This window comes from Sphaerodactylus townsendi, linkage group LG03, assembly GCF_021028975.2.
Source record: "Sphaerodactylus townsendi isolate TG3544 linkage group LG03, MPM_Stown_v2.3, whole genome shotgun sequence".
Taxonomy (NCBI): domain Eukaryota; kingdom Metazoa; phylum Chordata; class Lepidosauria; order Squamata; family Sphaerodactylidae; genus Sphaerodactylus; species Sphaerodactylus townsendi.
In genome coordinates, this window is record NC_059427.1 from 67,249,057 (window position 1) to 67,265,421 (window position 16,365).

The 16,365-nt window shown below is 43.3% G+C and overlaps 1 protein-coding gene across 1 annotated transcript in view; it reads left to right on the forward strand.

Annotated features, from left to right (window-relative positions):
- The first annotated feature begins 3,846 nt into the window (after positions 1-3,846).
- The window catches only part of DCAF1 (DDB1 and CUL4 associated factor 1), a 51,263-nt gene continuing 38,744 nt past the window's right edge, over positions 3,847-16,365 (forward strand). The window contains 9 exon segments of the mRNA XM_048491913.1: positions 3,847-4,005; positions 5,229-5,263; positions 9,072-9,189; positions 10,039-10,115; positions 11,472-11,545; positions 12,429-12,542; positions 13,638-13,775; positions 14,069-14,539; positions 15,004-15,105. Coding sequence (XP_048347870.1) covers positions 9,080-9,189; positions 10,039-10,115; positions 11,472-11,545; positions 12,429-12,542; positions 13,638-13,775; positions 14,069-14,539; positions 15,004-15,105 — 1,086 coding nt within the window. The 5' untranslated portion in view covers positions 3,847-4,005; positions 5,229-5,263; positions 9,072-9,079.

Below are 16,365 nucleotides of genomic sequence, written 5' to 3' on the forward strand. Positions count from 1 at the left end.
TTCTGTAACAGTCAACAGCATCTGTGGGGTTTATTTAACTTCATACAGCAAACTTGCTGGACTAGGGTATGTACAGATTAGAGTAAGTACGACCATTACCTCCTCATACTTTAAACAAAGCATTGTCTTGCATTGGGATTAACAGTTGAATCTCAGGGATGAGTGTCTGTGGTTTTCTGTGCTAGTTTTCTGTGCTGCTGTTGAGCTTTCACTGTTTGCTTGGTTTTGATTTTATAAAGGTTACTCTTGCTTTTACATTCACAAAAACATATTTTTAATCACATCTAGAATCATAATTTTAAAGTGTAACCAGTTAAAATACTTGACAGTTTATGAAGTGATCTTGTTGTCATGTGTCTTGTTGCACACTGAAGTTTGTCAGAAATTATAAACAGACATGCTCCTTTTGTTTTCAGAAAGCATCTTGGTAATTTTGAAACAAACCAGATGCTCCATGAATGAGCTCCCAGGTGTTCCTCCCTACCTTTTGAACTGTAAGGGTTTCCAATTATTAATTGAGATAATATAATGCAGATAAGGAAGAATAGCTTAATATCTCTTTCTTGAATAATTTTCCAGCCTGAAATTGCACATTTTGAGCAAAATGAGGAAATCTGAGGGTTTCTTTGTGCTTTGAACCTCTTAGTGATCAAAATCAAAATTCATTTCCCCTTCTCTAAATTATGTGTTAATGTTGGATTGTAGGCTGATTTTTTCCCCTGGCTTCTCTCATTTAATATGCAAATATAGCTGCATCTTTGTTTTGTATGATGCATGAATGGGAAGATGAGTTCCAGAAAGTGCAAATTGACCTTCTGCTTATACTGCTAAAATGATATAAAAAACCTTAGTTCTACATTTGGAAGTCTGCACCAATGTGAGTGAGACTGATGAACTCTAGGCTCACTGAGAATATTTGGTACATCTAAAGAAGCAGGATTCTGCCCTCCCAGTTTAGATTTAAAAACAGCTGTGAAGAAACTTAATTTTTTATCAGAATAACAACCCAACCCAAACCACTTGGCTGGCAAGATGTGACATTGTGGTGGTGGTGCCCTGCCTCCTCCGAAGGGAATCTCTACAATGTGGAAAGCCCCCAAACCTCCCAAATCCCAGCTGGCCAAAGTCCCACATGGAAGATAATAGATGCACACTACAAAAAACATGGTGTACATCCCAGGCCTGCTGTGTCCGTACATGGAAGTGGTCAGGGCACTGGAAGCTAAGGTTGGCTCCACCCCCTAGAATGCCACCAGTCCTGCCAGCACAGCTTTCTGCTCTGTAGTGGCAGCTTCCATGTTTGGCAACGTGGGTCCACGTGGCCTCCACTTGAACATTTCACCCCTCTGCCAGCACATTTGCCCCTTGCACCAGATCTACCAGAGGGCAGGGGGGTGCATATTGCACCGGGTGCACGCCTGGGGAAGCGGAAAATTGCCCCACCCCCCACACTTACCTTAGTTTCAGCCTGAAAGTGAAAGCTGGAAAAGCAGCCTGTTTGCTTGAGGCTGAACATGGCCTGGTGGGAGCTACATTTCCCATGAGATCAGGTGCAGTATGGCCCAGCTACACCTCTGCCTTGCACTGGTGGGGTGGGTTCTGGCACAGATCTGTGCTGCTTCCTCAGGTAAGTAACACCCCCCCCCCCCATGAATTAGGCTGCCCTTTCACCCTACCCTGCACTTGCTATCAGCTTGCATGTGCAGCTGGTATCCCTAATCATTTTGTACACAACTTGAGAAAAATGGTATTGTACTGAATAGATGTACATAATAAAGGTAAAAATGTGCAAGCACCAGGTCATTAGTGACTCTAATGCGATGATGTCACATTAAAATTTTTACTAGGCGGACATGACATCACTATTATTTGCTAACTATAAAAAAGGCCAGTTTCTGGAAGTTTGAAAAAGGGAAGGAAGCAGTCCTGAATGTGGAAATCAAATTATTTCCCTCAGTGAAGCTATAGCATGTCTTTAGGTAAACCAAGAGGGCTCCCTCCTCCCCACACACCAAACAATCTTGTGGCATTTTAAAGACTCACTTCTAATAGAATAAGCTTTCAAAAGACAGATACCACTTCATCAGTTGTAAACTTTTGGTGTAATGAATATATATATATTTAAGTGCCTCATATTCATATCTCTTTCTTGTCCTGACTGCAAAAGACTTCTGTGACTACCAGCTGGAATCTACCACAGTTTTCTTTCTGGCCTTTTGCTCTGGACAGGTTTGGGAGAGTGCCAGTTTACTTTATTTGATTGATCAAGTGAAGCACACATTGTCTATGACCACAATGGGACATTGTTGAATTCTTCAGGAGACTGGGAAACTATTCTTGTTTGATTTTGATCAGTACTCTGCCTTGTATTGTACTGCAGTGCTGCCTGTTAGCAAGGGCTGGGTCATGCAGGAGTCAGCTGTAGTTGTTCTCATCTACAGTGTGGAACAGATAGCTTTTGCTGTGCTGCTTTCTTCAGAATTGCAGAAATTAGACTATCCCCCTCTCCAGTGTAGGCAACATGTGATTGTTACAATTACCCTCAATTATGAAGCTATCCTTCCATTAAGTTCTAGGTCTTGATACAGCCTGCTCAGTCCTCGCAGCCCCTCATGTTGTTTCCTTGGGGCTCGAAGGCCCTCAGCCAGTGGCGGGATTCAAATAATTGAACAACCTGTTCTGGTGGTGGGATTCAAATAATTTAACAACTGGTTGTTTACAAGCACCGTTTTAACAACTGGTTCTGCCCAAATGGTGCGAACCTGCTGAATCCCACCACTGCCCTCGGCCCTTCAAAGCCTGGCTGGTCAAATGCCTGTGAAATTCTCTGGGAAAAACCTGAATTATTGGGGTCTCCAGCCGGGTGTGTGCGGATGGATCAGAAAAAAGGTGGAGCCACCTCCCATCCGCATGGGCCCTGTTTAGGGACACATGGCGTTTTGCCCTAACCGGCGGAACCCCAAGAGATGCTCAATTACTTCGCTGTAGATTGAGACATGGGGTCCTGCGAAATTATACGCCAGGGGGCCTTAGGCGCTGGCTTCCACCCAGACAATCCCTTCATGGGCACTGTGTTACGCGCAGGGGGCAGCCGCTTTCCCGGTACTGAGCGTTTCTTAGGATGGCACGGCCCCGCTTCCAAACTGCAACCGAAGGTCTTAGATCACTCAACACAGTAAGAACAACTCAATTAAGACGGGGAGAAGCCTTCCCAGGTGACCCGCTGCCTGTCCCTTGCTCCGGAAACGTTGCTGATCGAGGCCAGAACTCTCTGCCAGCCAAGCCGGTGACATTACCCCCCCCCGCCGCCCCCCGCTAAAGGCTGGGTTGATTTAAACTTGCGAGCGGCAAGCTGCTGCGCTCGCGAGGCGGGAGGACGTCCGCACCCGAGAGACCGCCCAACCACCATCGAAGGCCGCAGTGACTGAAGGAGCGCCCCCAACGTGACAAGAGCACCAGCTCTCCAAGCCCTCACGGCAGGCCGGTCTGCGTGGGGGGAGCTGCAAGGGACGGGCTCCCCGCGCTCTCCAGTCCCAGCGGCCTGCAAGGGGGCCGCCTCAAGCAGGGGCGCGCGGCCGGAAAAAACCGCCCGAGCCCGCCTCGTCAGCGCGGCAAACGGCCCTCCCCCAGCGCCGGCGATGGCGGCTTGGACCGCCGACAGTGCAGGCGAGCCGCGCTGCTCGGTGAGCCGTCAGAGGTAGGGAAATGGCGGGTGGCGCGGCGAGGCCTCGCAGCTCGCACCACAACTGAAAAAAAGACCTTCGCGCATTCCCCCTCCGCCTCCAGCTGCCGCGACTCTCCTCCTTTATATACCCGAGAAGGCGGACCTACGCGGCGTGCCCGCGCCGGAAGTCCTGACGGGCCCCGCCCCTTCCGGTCGGCGCCGTGGTGGGGCCGCCTGGCGTTGCGGACCCGTCCTCGAGCCGACGCTGCCGGCCGCCGCCAGCCGGAAGAGCTCCTCGCCGTGCCCCTCCCCCCGCCCCGCGCCGCCAACGCGGCCCCCGGGTGAGTCGGGGCCCGGGCGGAGGGTTTGGAAGCGGGTCCTGCTCCCGCTGATTTCCTAGTGAACGTGTTTTGGGGGGAGGGTCCCTGCCAGTAAAACAATAGAGGCGAGTGTAATCAGGATGCATTATGTAATTACCCTTGGTCGATGTTCCGAACTGGGTCAGACCTGCATGAGGAGCGAAGGCAGGCTGGTGTTTGTAACTCTTACCTGCCGGGGATGCAGTCGTGGTGGTGTCTAGCTGAAGATTGCCAGGCTAGCTGGAAGCCCTCCAGAGGAGCACTACTTATGCAACTGGAAACGGGGCAGCCCCCAGGCGTTGAGATGGGATGCGTGGAGCTGGTGGGCAGATTACATGACAAACCTGTAAAAGAGTTCACCCTCTTGTTGCGCTCAGATCGCTGAAAGCTTGCTTAACTTTGGTTAATAAAACAGCTCACTTCATCACTCCGCTGAAGCGCGTTTTGAGTGAACGTTCATGCTGAAATGAACGTGGGCGGACGATCTTTATGGTGTCCCCGGACTTTTGTTTGGGTTCTCTGCAACAGACTAGGGTATTACCCATCTAGATTTGTCTACTGTTTAGGAAACTGTAACTTAAATGTGTAGTTACTGAATTTAATCGGCTATCTGCAGCAGTGTAAGTTGATGCGTATCTTGAGTGTAACTGCTCTTCTAATCAATAATGGGTCTTTTAAAAATGAATGGTTTTAATTAAGATTATTCTAAGTGGCAACTGAAATATATCCACATATTTCACTAGCAGAAAAATGGCCAGTGGAAAAAACATTGTTTAGCTAAAGATTGTAAAAGTTAATTTGCTGAAATGGTTCCTGATTTGGGGTGAAGTTTTTTCTGCTATTTTGGGGGTAAACTTATTACCAACATGATGACTAGACATCCCCAGAACCAGGTACCCATGGCAGAAGCTGGTCTTTTCAGCACTGATTTTGTTCCGATGACAGCCATGGTTGCGTCCATATTTATTTATATACCCCAATACTTTTATCATGTCGTAGCTTGGATAGAATTATGGGAAAGTGCAAATTGTTTAGCAGTAGGTGTTAGCTAACAAACATTAGAAAATACACTAATTAAAATGCAAAACCCTGGAGGCTGAAAAATGACTTTGGTGCCTAAATTTTCCAGCTTGGGTATAAGTGTTGAGGTCTGACCAGTGTATTAACGGCATGTGACATATATTTTGGTATCTTTATTTGTCTAGCTGAAGCCAGAAACTGTCTAATCCCCAACAACCAGGTGGGTTAGTTGACCTTTAATTGTTTGTCAGAAATGCCATGTCCACGACTGAAGGTCTGAAACCAGACTTGTTAGTTAAAAAGTTGACACACTTTCTCAGTTGTTCACTTGGAAAGCAAGTTTTGTAGAAAAGGAAAATAAATGCTATGATAAATGCCAGTGTTTTATCGTTCTCGAAAGCTGCTTATTTCAAGAGAGATGTGTTTTAACCCGATTCATCTCTGCATGTCTGTAATTTTTCTTCTTTTTTGTATGTTTTCTCCCCCACTCCATTTGCTGTATTAAAATAGATAAGAAGGTTTTCTGGAGTGGAAAAATACCTAGGAGACATTTAGAGAGTTTGGCCTGTTGGGATAATCATTGTTTTCTTCTCATTTTGCTCACAGTTGTTTAGGGTGGCCATCAGCATTTAATATTTTGGAAAGTAGTTTATGTATGAAATATGTTAAATGGGACATCATAATAGTAGTAATGCTGTTAAGAACTTTTCACCTAACTAATTTTGTATGGGAGATCATGTTTGGATACCATGATCTAATACTTCAAACTATCCTCAAAACTGTTGAACACTTTGCATGTGATGGACCCCTGGAGTTTGAATGTGCACTTGGGAAATCAAGGAGCATAGGCCTGTTTGCAGTTGTTGAGTTCCCTGGAATAAAGGTGCCATGAAAAGGCAACCATAGCTGGGAAAATATTTATCTCATGCAACCATTATTCAAGCAGAGCTTGTAAAAACATGATACTGATAATAGATGGCAAATTCAGATGAGATATCAGTAAAAAATAAGTACTAAGTAATTTCTTTTAAACTAGTGTTTAAACATATTCTTGTTTCTTTAATTCCCTTACCAGGCTATTGCCTCTAACTTGATCTTATCAGGTCTTGGAAGCAAAGGAGGGTTGTCCCTAGACAGCATTTAAATGGGAGACAGTCAACAAATACCTGAGTTGTAATGCTGAGACAACCCACTTCTGATTGGCCTTTTAAAAAAAGTTCTTTATTAGCTTCACACTATAGATTGGCATTGTCCAACTTTTGGAGGAAACCCTGGAGATAACAGTTCAACTTGGAACTTAGGGTGGTTGTGTCTTGTTTGAAGTAGATGGCAGGAAGAAGAAGAAGAGTTTGGATTTATTCCCCATAATTCTCTCCTATAAGGAGATTCAAGGTGGCTTACAAGCTCCTTTCCCTTCCTCTCCCCACAAGAGACACCTTGTGCGGTAGGTGGGGCTGAGAGAGTTCCGAAGAACTGTGACTAGCCCAAGGTCACCTGGCAAGAATTTAGGAGTGGTTCACCAGATAAGCCTCTGCCACTCATGTGAAGGAGTGGGGAGTCAAACCCGGTTCTCCAGATTAGAAACCACCCTTTCTTAACCACTACTCCAAGCTGGAGGGCAAACCATTCATAGACGGCCCAAGACCTCATACCAAGTAGTCTGGTGGTCTCATTTAAAGCCTTCAAGATTATGAATGATCCTCCTCACTTTCACCTCCCCATCGCAATTGATCACATAAGTTGCTGAAGCATTCTGCCCTCCCCTCTCATAAAACTTTGCTCCACGATGCTTCAGTGTTAAATTAGGTGCCTCTACTTTTGGCTAGCACAGCTCAGTTTCAGGAAGCCAACCAGTGGTTGTCTCTGTGGACGGGAAATGTAAGGGAGGAGGAGTGTGGAGTTTTTTTCCAAACTTGTACATACACTTTAATTTATTGATAAAGTATCAAAACTATTTTACAAAATGAAATGGTCTTCTTCCCATCTTTTGATAAGGTTTTTTTTTTAAAAAAAAAACATCTTGGTTTTTGAAGAGGCTGAAAGTTAACAGGTTGGAGGAGGGGAATGAAAATCAGAAGTGAGGAAGTTGTTTCTAGGGGGAAATTGTTTAGCTCTCATTGCTTATAGCTGAAAAAAACTTCTTTTTTCTAACTTCCTGTCTTTCCAGTGGACTCCATTTTAAGCCAGTATTTTTCCAGCCTCATTTGGGAGGGCACGGACCTACAGCGGCTCCTTAGCTGATAGTGAATTTTTGTTGTTTGTCAGTCCTCTGCCTTGTTCTATTGTGTCAGTTAGCGTTTTGGTGTCATCTCCTTTTCCCCACTCCCTTGGGTGTACTTTTTTGAGGGAACACGATAGGAAAGGCTGCTTGGGTGCCTTTTTTCTCTTGTCTTGGATGACAAGATGGCTGCCCCCTCCTTTTCTCCCCCTAAGGAGACTTTCTCTAAGAGCATGGCAGAAGCTACCAGGGTAGCGACCTTCTGAAAAATGTCATTCCCTTCAGGAAGCTGTGTGACTGACTGAGACGAGGGCAACGTTATCTGCCTAAGAGGCCGCTTGGCTGACCAAGAGCAAGGCGACCAGGCTCCAGCAAAAATGAAATGGTGCGAGCTGGAGAAACGCCACTGGGATAGGATGACAACTCCCCCCCCCCCCCAATTTTGACATGTCCTCCAGTGGTTCTCTCTCATTCCTAGAACTCATCCAGTTGATAATAATGTTATCAGTATTTGTTTAGGTACTGTTATTGTTCTTTCCTGTTACCATGTGTTATTGGTTTTTGTGTTACCTGCTCTGTCAGTCGAATACTGGCTTAAAATGGAGTCCGCTAGCAAGACAGGAAGTTATAAAAAAGTAGTTCCTGCTTCCCAGAGAACAGGGTATGAAACACCCATCAAGATGTTCTCCTATCTCCCAGGAGAAGGACCCTTCACAGTGAGTATCCCATGGTCCATTTCTTGTCTGTATTCCATTTGTTTGCAAGACATGTTCCATACGTAAATGGAGGTATCGAGCAATTTTCCTTTGTGTTTGTGTGTAAAAATTTTCTCACACATCAGTTTACTGGCATTACTTTTGCTCTCCAAGGGAGGAAAAAATATCGGCTCAACAACACTGACTTCCCTATTGGCTCAACAACACTGACTTCCTGCACCAGGTCCTGGGTCCCACATAGAATTACATCTCGGATCACCTCTCCACTGGTTGGTTCCCCAACCATCTGCTCTAAGCCACAGTCATTTAACATATCCAGGAATGATCTCTCCTTACTATGACCTGAACATGCATTTTTCCAGTTCATGTGGGGATAGTTGAAATCACCCATTACCACTATGTTTTGGGTTTTGTTGGCCTCTCTAATTTCTTTTTCCATCTCAGAATCCTCTTGTGCCACTTTGTCAGGGGGACGATAATATATTCCTAATATTAGACTATCCTTCACACCTGGTATTGATATCCACAGTGATTCTGTAGGGAAATCAGCTCCCCTTGCACTATGCTCTCTTTGACGTAGAGGGCAACACCACCGCCTTGTCCTGTCCTTCCTGTAGAGCCTGTAACCTGGGATAATAGCATCCCACTGGTTCTCCTCATTTCACCATGTCTCTGTGATGCCCACTATATCAATGTCCTCCTTCAAAACTCTGTACTCCAGCTCCCCCATTTTAGGTCGAAGGCTTCTACTATTAGCATAGAGACACCTTTATACCCTGTCTCTGTTCTTCTCTTCTGTTTTAATTCACAACGCTAAGTTGTAACTGAGACTAAACTGCTTGCCTAATGCTGCCCAGGAACAGTGAGGACTAGAATGTACCTCTCTGCAGTCCTAGTCCAGTACTCTCACCACTACATCACAATGACTTATCTCACTGGCTTGTCTATGTAGGTTTCGTCCTACATGGCAGGAGGAAGATGTTACAATTATATTAGGTAAATGAATAAAACTTAGTTTTTAAAAAGTGTCTTGAGGTATACGTGAGAGTTAATTAACTTTCAGGTTTGTCTTGGCTTGTCCTCTTTCACTTTAGGGTGAGTCATGACTTCAGGTTCTGGGTATCTGGATTCTAAGGCGGAGCTTACTGCTTTGCTGGAGCAGTGGGAGAAAGATCATGGCAGTGGACAAGACATGGTCCCCATCCTTACTCGGTAAGTATATGGTTTAGGTATATTTGAAAGAATAACTAATTACTGTTCATATGCTGTACTTACTCTTGTTTGTAAGTGTTGAATTTTAAAGCTTTACAGAAATTAGGAAAGCTGAGGAATTTTTTAAAAAGTGGGAAGGGTGGAGCCAGGACAGTGTTGTTGCCAGTCAATAATAATGAAATATCACAGCTGACTCTGTGTTGGTGACTACATCACTAGGACAACTTCTGTTCTTGGTTGCAAGATTGAACAGTTCTCTGCAGCATAGATTTTGTTTCAGTGGAGTGCAGTTATTCAGTCCCTGTTGCTGCCCCATGCTGAGTTATTCTCGTGTATCTTAGAGCCCCATCCAAAGGGAGAGCCAAAAGGGCTTGTGGGAGTGTCGCACCCTTGCTCCGTCACCTTCGCCCTCCCCAGAGTACTTACCTCATGGAGGGGTGGATGTGCCAGCAGCTGGTCGTCCCACAGCTCCGCCGCAGCAGAATCCTGAAGTCCGGACTGTGTCAGGGCTGCACTGACGTCCCATTTGGATGGCAGTGTGGGAGTGGTGGGGCATTCCTGGGGGCAGAGCCAACTTTAGTCAATTCTCTCCTGGAATTGAGGGCTGGACGCTCCCCTCCCCTTTCTGTGGTGTATGTCCTTTCATCCCTATGGGGTTTTTTGGCAACGGGAAAAAGTTCTTTTGGGGGCAGCAGAGTGGTGGTGTATTGGTGCTGAGGCCTGCTGCCTCTTGGTTTGGATGGGGCTGCCAGTCATCTGTTGTGCATTGAGAATAGCTTTGAAGCCATTTAAGGGGAATCTTCTTGGGAGGGGGAGACCATGGGCTCATTGTTTTCTCACCCTTTCTAGAATGTCAGAATTAATTGAGAAAGAAACTGAAGAGTATCGTAAGGGAGATCCAGATCCATTTGATGACAGACATCCAGGTAAGATGTCATGACAGCCTATGCTGATGTGGTTAGATCTCCTCCTTAATAGTATTTTTTAAAAACGGACAAAGCTGCACAAATTTTATCTGCTATTATTACATTTTAGACTGGTATCCAACCCTTGACTGATGGTGTAAGCAGCATTAAAATGCTTCCATTGCTTGTTTTAAGAATACATGTAGGGTGAAAACTCTTTCTCTGAAAATGTATGTAATAACTTGAGCTGATGAACTGGTAAGTGACAAAACTTTTCCTGCTCAGGGCTGTCAGTTCTACCCTCCTTAAAAATACAACTAAGGCATTTACAAAAAAATGTTTTTAACCCTGCTGCTCATGGAACTTCTGAAACCTCTTCTTTACCATCCAACCTGGAAATACACTTTGGTAATTACTCAGACAGCAATATATTTAAACCTATTACAAAGAAAATGAAGCTGGAATTGAATCTATAATAGGAGATGTACAATAAAGAGTTAGCCTGCAGTTAACAAGCCGGTAGAACTACAGTCTACTCATTACTGATATACACATACTGATTATCAGAGATTATTCAGGGAAAATGAAGAATTATTTGTGCTGGGGATAAAACATAAGGCCTGATACGCCTGTGATACAGGACTTTTAAGTTGTGGGTTACTTTTTCACTTTTGTTGTCTAATGTTTAAAGTTAGTGGTGTAGCCTTCTTTTTCCATTCCCTGCGCATGCTGGATCTGAGTTTACAGATATGCTGGGCAGCATTAGTCACCAGGTAGATTTATCTTTACACATCTTGAAATCTCAGTATTCTCCAATCATTGACTTGTGAAGATCTTTCTAACTTGTTGATCTGAACATTCAGTATGCATTTTCTGAAAAAGAGTAATGAGGACAGTATTTGCATAGCCATTTGAAATTTTGGATTTTTATTGGCTGGATTCTTGAAACTCTTTAATGACTAAAAAATGGAAAGAATGAGAACTGGTTAGTTCCACATCTTTCATATTTTTCTCTCTTCATGTTCCTGTGACGTGTTATGTTTCAGCTGTGCCCTCTTTTTCATCATCATTTGCAACTGTGAATTATGATGGTCATACATATGCTTGGTTAGTTATATTTAAACTTGTATACTGTTTGTACAATATAGAAAATTTGTTGGAACAACATGTTTTTAAAAATATATGTACAGAAAAGTAGCATATGAAGTATTCTTTCATTGCTAATTCAAAAACTTGGAGTTGATGAAGATATACGTCATGTTATTTTATGATGTTGATGTTATGATTGATGTTATTTTATGCTTGACTTTCTTTGAATTACTGCTGCTTTCCCTGCTTAATTATCAAGTGTGGGTTTTTTAACCTATCCTTTCCCAGGTCGAGCAGATCCAGACTGTATGCTTGGCCACTTGCTGAGAATACTGTTCAAAAATGATGATTTCATGAATGCAGTAAGTTTCATATTTTCTTGTTGATTTGTAGCTGGCAGTCAGTCATCAATCATTGGCCCTGTTACCAATGATTTAAAGGAGTTTATGTGAACTATGTAGCCTTAATACGATAATGCCTAAATATATTTACATTCTGATTTAGCAAAGTTGCTGAGAGTAAAACAAACCAATCTTGATGCTGAGGGAAGACAACGTGAATTACAGTGCAGTCCTAAGCAGAGTTATTCCCTTTTAAGCCCATTGACTTCAGTGGACTTGGAAGGCTGTAACTCTGCAAGGACTGTAACTGTTAGACCATTTCTTGCACTTACAGACGTAATATTTAGTGCTTCCGTGAATTGCGTGAGTTTACGGAAGTGAGTGCCCCAGTAGCCCTCTGCTCACTCCTTCGAGTTGCTCCTGAGGGACAATCTGCAGAAGTGCGGCATGAAGTGGAGCTCATCAGGGTTCGCCTTCCTTCATTCTTTTGTCCACTTAGTTCTTCTCTTTACGTAAATCTCTCTTTCTGACTTGCCTCCAGTGTTGCATGGTAGGCAGGTCTAAATAGTTCCCTGGCCCTTAGCAGGTGAAGATGGTAAAAAACACTTCCTTGAGCTTGTTCCATTAATAAGCGCTCTGACTCCAAACCATATTACTGTCTTCTCATTTGTTTTCACTGTTTCTGAAAGTCTGAAACACTTTGTTGGATTGCTTATAGTAAAGTTAGGTTTTAAACTTTTTGTTAAGGAATTGTTATAGCAACAAGACTATCAGTAAATGACACGGTAAATTATTTGTGTGAAGCACGGTAGGCAATCAAAGAACTGCACTCAATATTTTTTGTAGGGATAGCTATTAAATAAACAAGTGGGTTGGTTTAATCCTGTGCTTGGTGTTTTCTCAGCTGGTGAATTCTTACGTGATGACAAGCAGAGAGCCACTTTTGAACACAGCTGCCTGCCGACTCCTTCTGGACATCATGCCTGGGCTGGAGACTGCAGTTGTCTTTCAAGAAAAGGTGTTGCATATAGGAAGTCATGCAGATACTCCTGTGACCATCACATCCAACATTTTCACAGCCTTCTCTTGCTGTTTTTTTTAAAAAAGAAATCTATGCAGTTAATAATTTTTAAAAGGCTTGCTAGCTTTTTTCTTAGAAACCACTAACAACCTTGTAGGTAAAGTTTCGGGAATGCAGAAGAAAACAGTTCTTTTGGCTGAGGAAGCCCAAAGTCTTCACTGAAGAACAAAACCTTCAGTTCTTTTAACACTGCAGAAAAGGAAAAAATCTCAAAAGGGATGTTTGTGTTTTTAAAGAAAATTAAGCAATGGTGCAGTCATGGCCACAGTTAACATAAGAGCTAGACTCATGCTAAGAAATGTTCTGTAAGTCAGAGGCTCCTCCTTATCACCTGCTTACCTGGGAGCATTTTCTGGTTGCTAGTGGCTACCACAAGTGGCAGTACAGCATTATGTTGAATTAATTTGTGGAAAGTAGTAAGCCCATTTTATTCATAGTTTCCAAGCCCATGACTTCTTCTGCTGTCTTTGTAGTAATATGTTTAAGTTATATTGGTTTAGATAGCATTGTACCTAATGATGGAGATCCCAAAAAGTGACATGTGCATATAAGGGAGAACCTGTGTACTGCTAGAGCTTTTTCTGATGTGTGCTGTTTCAGGTACCATTGCTGAAGAAGCAAGTGGTGGTTTGGTTTATAAAAAGTCTTGTCATTCACTAGCGGGAGCTGCGACACAATAATATTCAAGAGGGCTATGCCTACAGATGTAATTATTTTGCATGTTTGTATCACTCATGGATTGTTAGATTAACAATATTGTTATTAATGAATATGGGATGTGATAAACAGTGTAAAGTAAAAAAACCAGTGTAAAGCAAACAAAACAAAAAACCCTTCTAATGTAAATGCAGTGCCAATCACAATGACTGTGTCAAGTGTCCTTACCAAGCAGTGTCAGTTATTCTTCCTGGAAAATGCTTCAAAGACTCATAGAATTCTCATTACTTGACATTTTTTGCATTGGGTATAGAGCACATTGTGACCTTATGGGCTATAGAAAGATAATTTAAAATAGGAATGTCTGTCTTTTAGGAAGGCATTGTTGAGAATCTTTTCAAGTGGGCACGTGAGGCTGATCAGCCATTGAGAACATATGCAACTGGATTGCTGGGAGGTGCCATGGAGAACCAAGATATTGCAGCCAACTACAGAGATGAGAATTCTCAGCTGGTAATAACTATGTGAATAGCATTTATCCCTCTGCACAAATACCTTTTCCTGCCTTGTAAAATGTTGAAAAGTTGTGCATTGATTGCCTAAGATACGTTTATATTTTTCGAAGTTAGGGAATAAGCTTATAATTGGGTCCTGGTTCTCATTCCTGTTTTAGGATGTATTGGCCTACTTCTGTGGTTGTGGAACTATGCTCAGTGTGGTTCATTTCAAAACGAAAATTCAAAATCTGTAGTAAATTAAATAACTGTTGGATGGGAAGTGATGCACATGTGTCTTTTTTGTGACAGGTGGCGTTTGTGCTTCGACGTTCACGAGAGCTTCAGGTCAGTGAAATGAATACAAAACAGGATAACAAGCGCCTCAGTCCCCGAAAAGTACCCTCAGACCCTCTTTTACCTCTTGATGAAGAGGCTGTGGACATGGACTATGGAGAGATGGCTGTGGATGGTGAACAGGAGGAAGTTACAGGGGATATGGAAATCTCATTTAATCTTGATTCAAGTCACAAGACAAGTAGTCGGGTAAATTCTGCCACAAAAAGGTCTGGAAAACAACAAAGAGAGAATTTTCGGAAAGCAAAACAAAAACTGGGCTTTTCTTCAGAGCCAGAAAAGATGTTTGTTGAACTGTCTAATAGCAGCTGGTCAGAGATGTCTCCATGGGTGGTTGGCACGAACTATAACTTGCACCCTTTGACCCCTGCTATTGAGCAAAGATTAATTCTGCAGTACCTGACTCCTCTCGGGGAGTACCAAGAGGTGAGTTCAACAAGTGGGTAAAATGGGTTCCTTTTATGAGTGTATTAAATTGTGTTATGAGGAACAACATGATCACTTCAAGATATGCACAGAGCATAATGTAAAGTGTCTGGATGTATGAGAAGGTTTGAACTGAAACTGTTGTTTAACTCATTGTCCTTTGCAACTTGTTTGCACTGAGACACACAGATCTTCCTCTGTAATAATGAGAACATGTTGTGAGCATTATTCACTTGAAAGAACAGAGGTACTGGAGAGGTTGAGCAGGGGACAACTCTTATGTATTTCTTGGCTAATGAACTTGCTCCCAGAAGTCAGGTAAGAAGTTGTTAACTGAGCAAGAAGTAAATACAAGGACATATTTTCTCAGCTGAGATCCCAGTTGCCTTGGAGAAAGAATGTTAGTGACAATTGACGTCTAATATATTTTCAGGCTTTACGCAAATATTTTCTTCTCTCATCAGTTGCTGCCCATCTTCATGCAACTTGGATCAAGAGAACTGATGATGTTCTATATTGATTTGAAACGAACCAATGATGTCTTACTCACTTTTGAATCCCTAAAGGTAAATTATTACATAGTGAGTTGTTTGTTTACCAGTGGTGCTACTGAGCCAATTACTAAATATATCTGTTACTTGAAGAGAATGATTTTAGAACCATATAGATTAGCTAATGCAGAAGTTGCAGCAGATGGTAGCTACTGCCACACATCACCTCGCCTCCCCATGGTGTAGCTACGCAAGGCCCTTCCAAGCACCCCATGAGTTGCCAATACGCGGCACCCTCGGGCGATCCACTTACCTGAGCTGGCACTGTGCAGCCCAGGCTCAAGTCATTGTGCAGCCTAGGCTCAAGCCGGGAAGGGGGATAGCTGACTGGCTGGCTGCTCTGTGCAGCCTAGACTCCAGCCCAGCCCCTCTCGCTCAGCCCGACCGGCCAAGGCCTTCTGGGGGTGTGTGGTGGGTGGATCAGAAATGTGGGGGGCAATTCCCCTCCACACATGACTTACCAGGGGGCGCCCAGGGAGTTTGTCCCTGGATATCCCCATTATAGCTATGTGACTGTTTTGGAGTGTACAGATCTCTTCACTTTCTTGTAATCCCTCAGCTCTGTAAGACTGACCAGTGTTGTTCTTTCCCTATTGCAATTGATAGCTAAGGCTGTGAGAAGGACCTCCTAATTTGTAGCTCTGTGTATTAGCAATTACACTGTACCAGGTTTATGAAGAAGAGCCCTGTGGTGCAGTGTGGTCAGCTATGGTACTGCAGTCAAAGCTTTGCTCGTGACCTGAGTCCGATCCCAGTGGAAGCTGATTTGAGTAATGTCTGGGTGCTTACAAAGGGGACGGACTACCTTTAGCTTTTTAGGTTTACAGAGACATGTTCAGAGCTGCTTCATGCAGCTGGCACTAAGATTGACTTGCCAAAAAAGGATTTGTCAGGTGTTGCTCAAGTATTGACTTCATTAAAATAGCTCAAAAAGGTATCAGCAAGTTGATACTCTAACCACAACAAAAAGGGATTGAGCTGCTATTTCGAAACAAATGTTTAAAAAATGGATAAATTTATAACTTTAACAGAATGGTTTGTGTAAAAGTGAATGATTTAGACAGGTTTTTTTCCCTGTTTGACCTTTATTCTGGAATACCAGAATCAGCTAGTTTCAGCTTTCCTTTTTCCTTTGTTTCCTTTAGTTAAAAAAAATTAAAACAGAAATAAAGCAACCATTAAAAAAAATGAGCTGGTGTTTAACAGCTGGTTGTCCAAGGCAGAACCTCCTGTTTTCAGATGTTTGCAATGATCATTGCTGGCCACTGGGAAAAG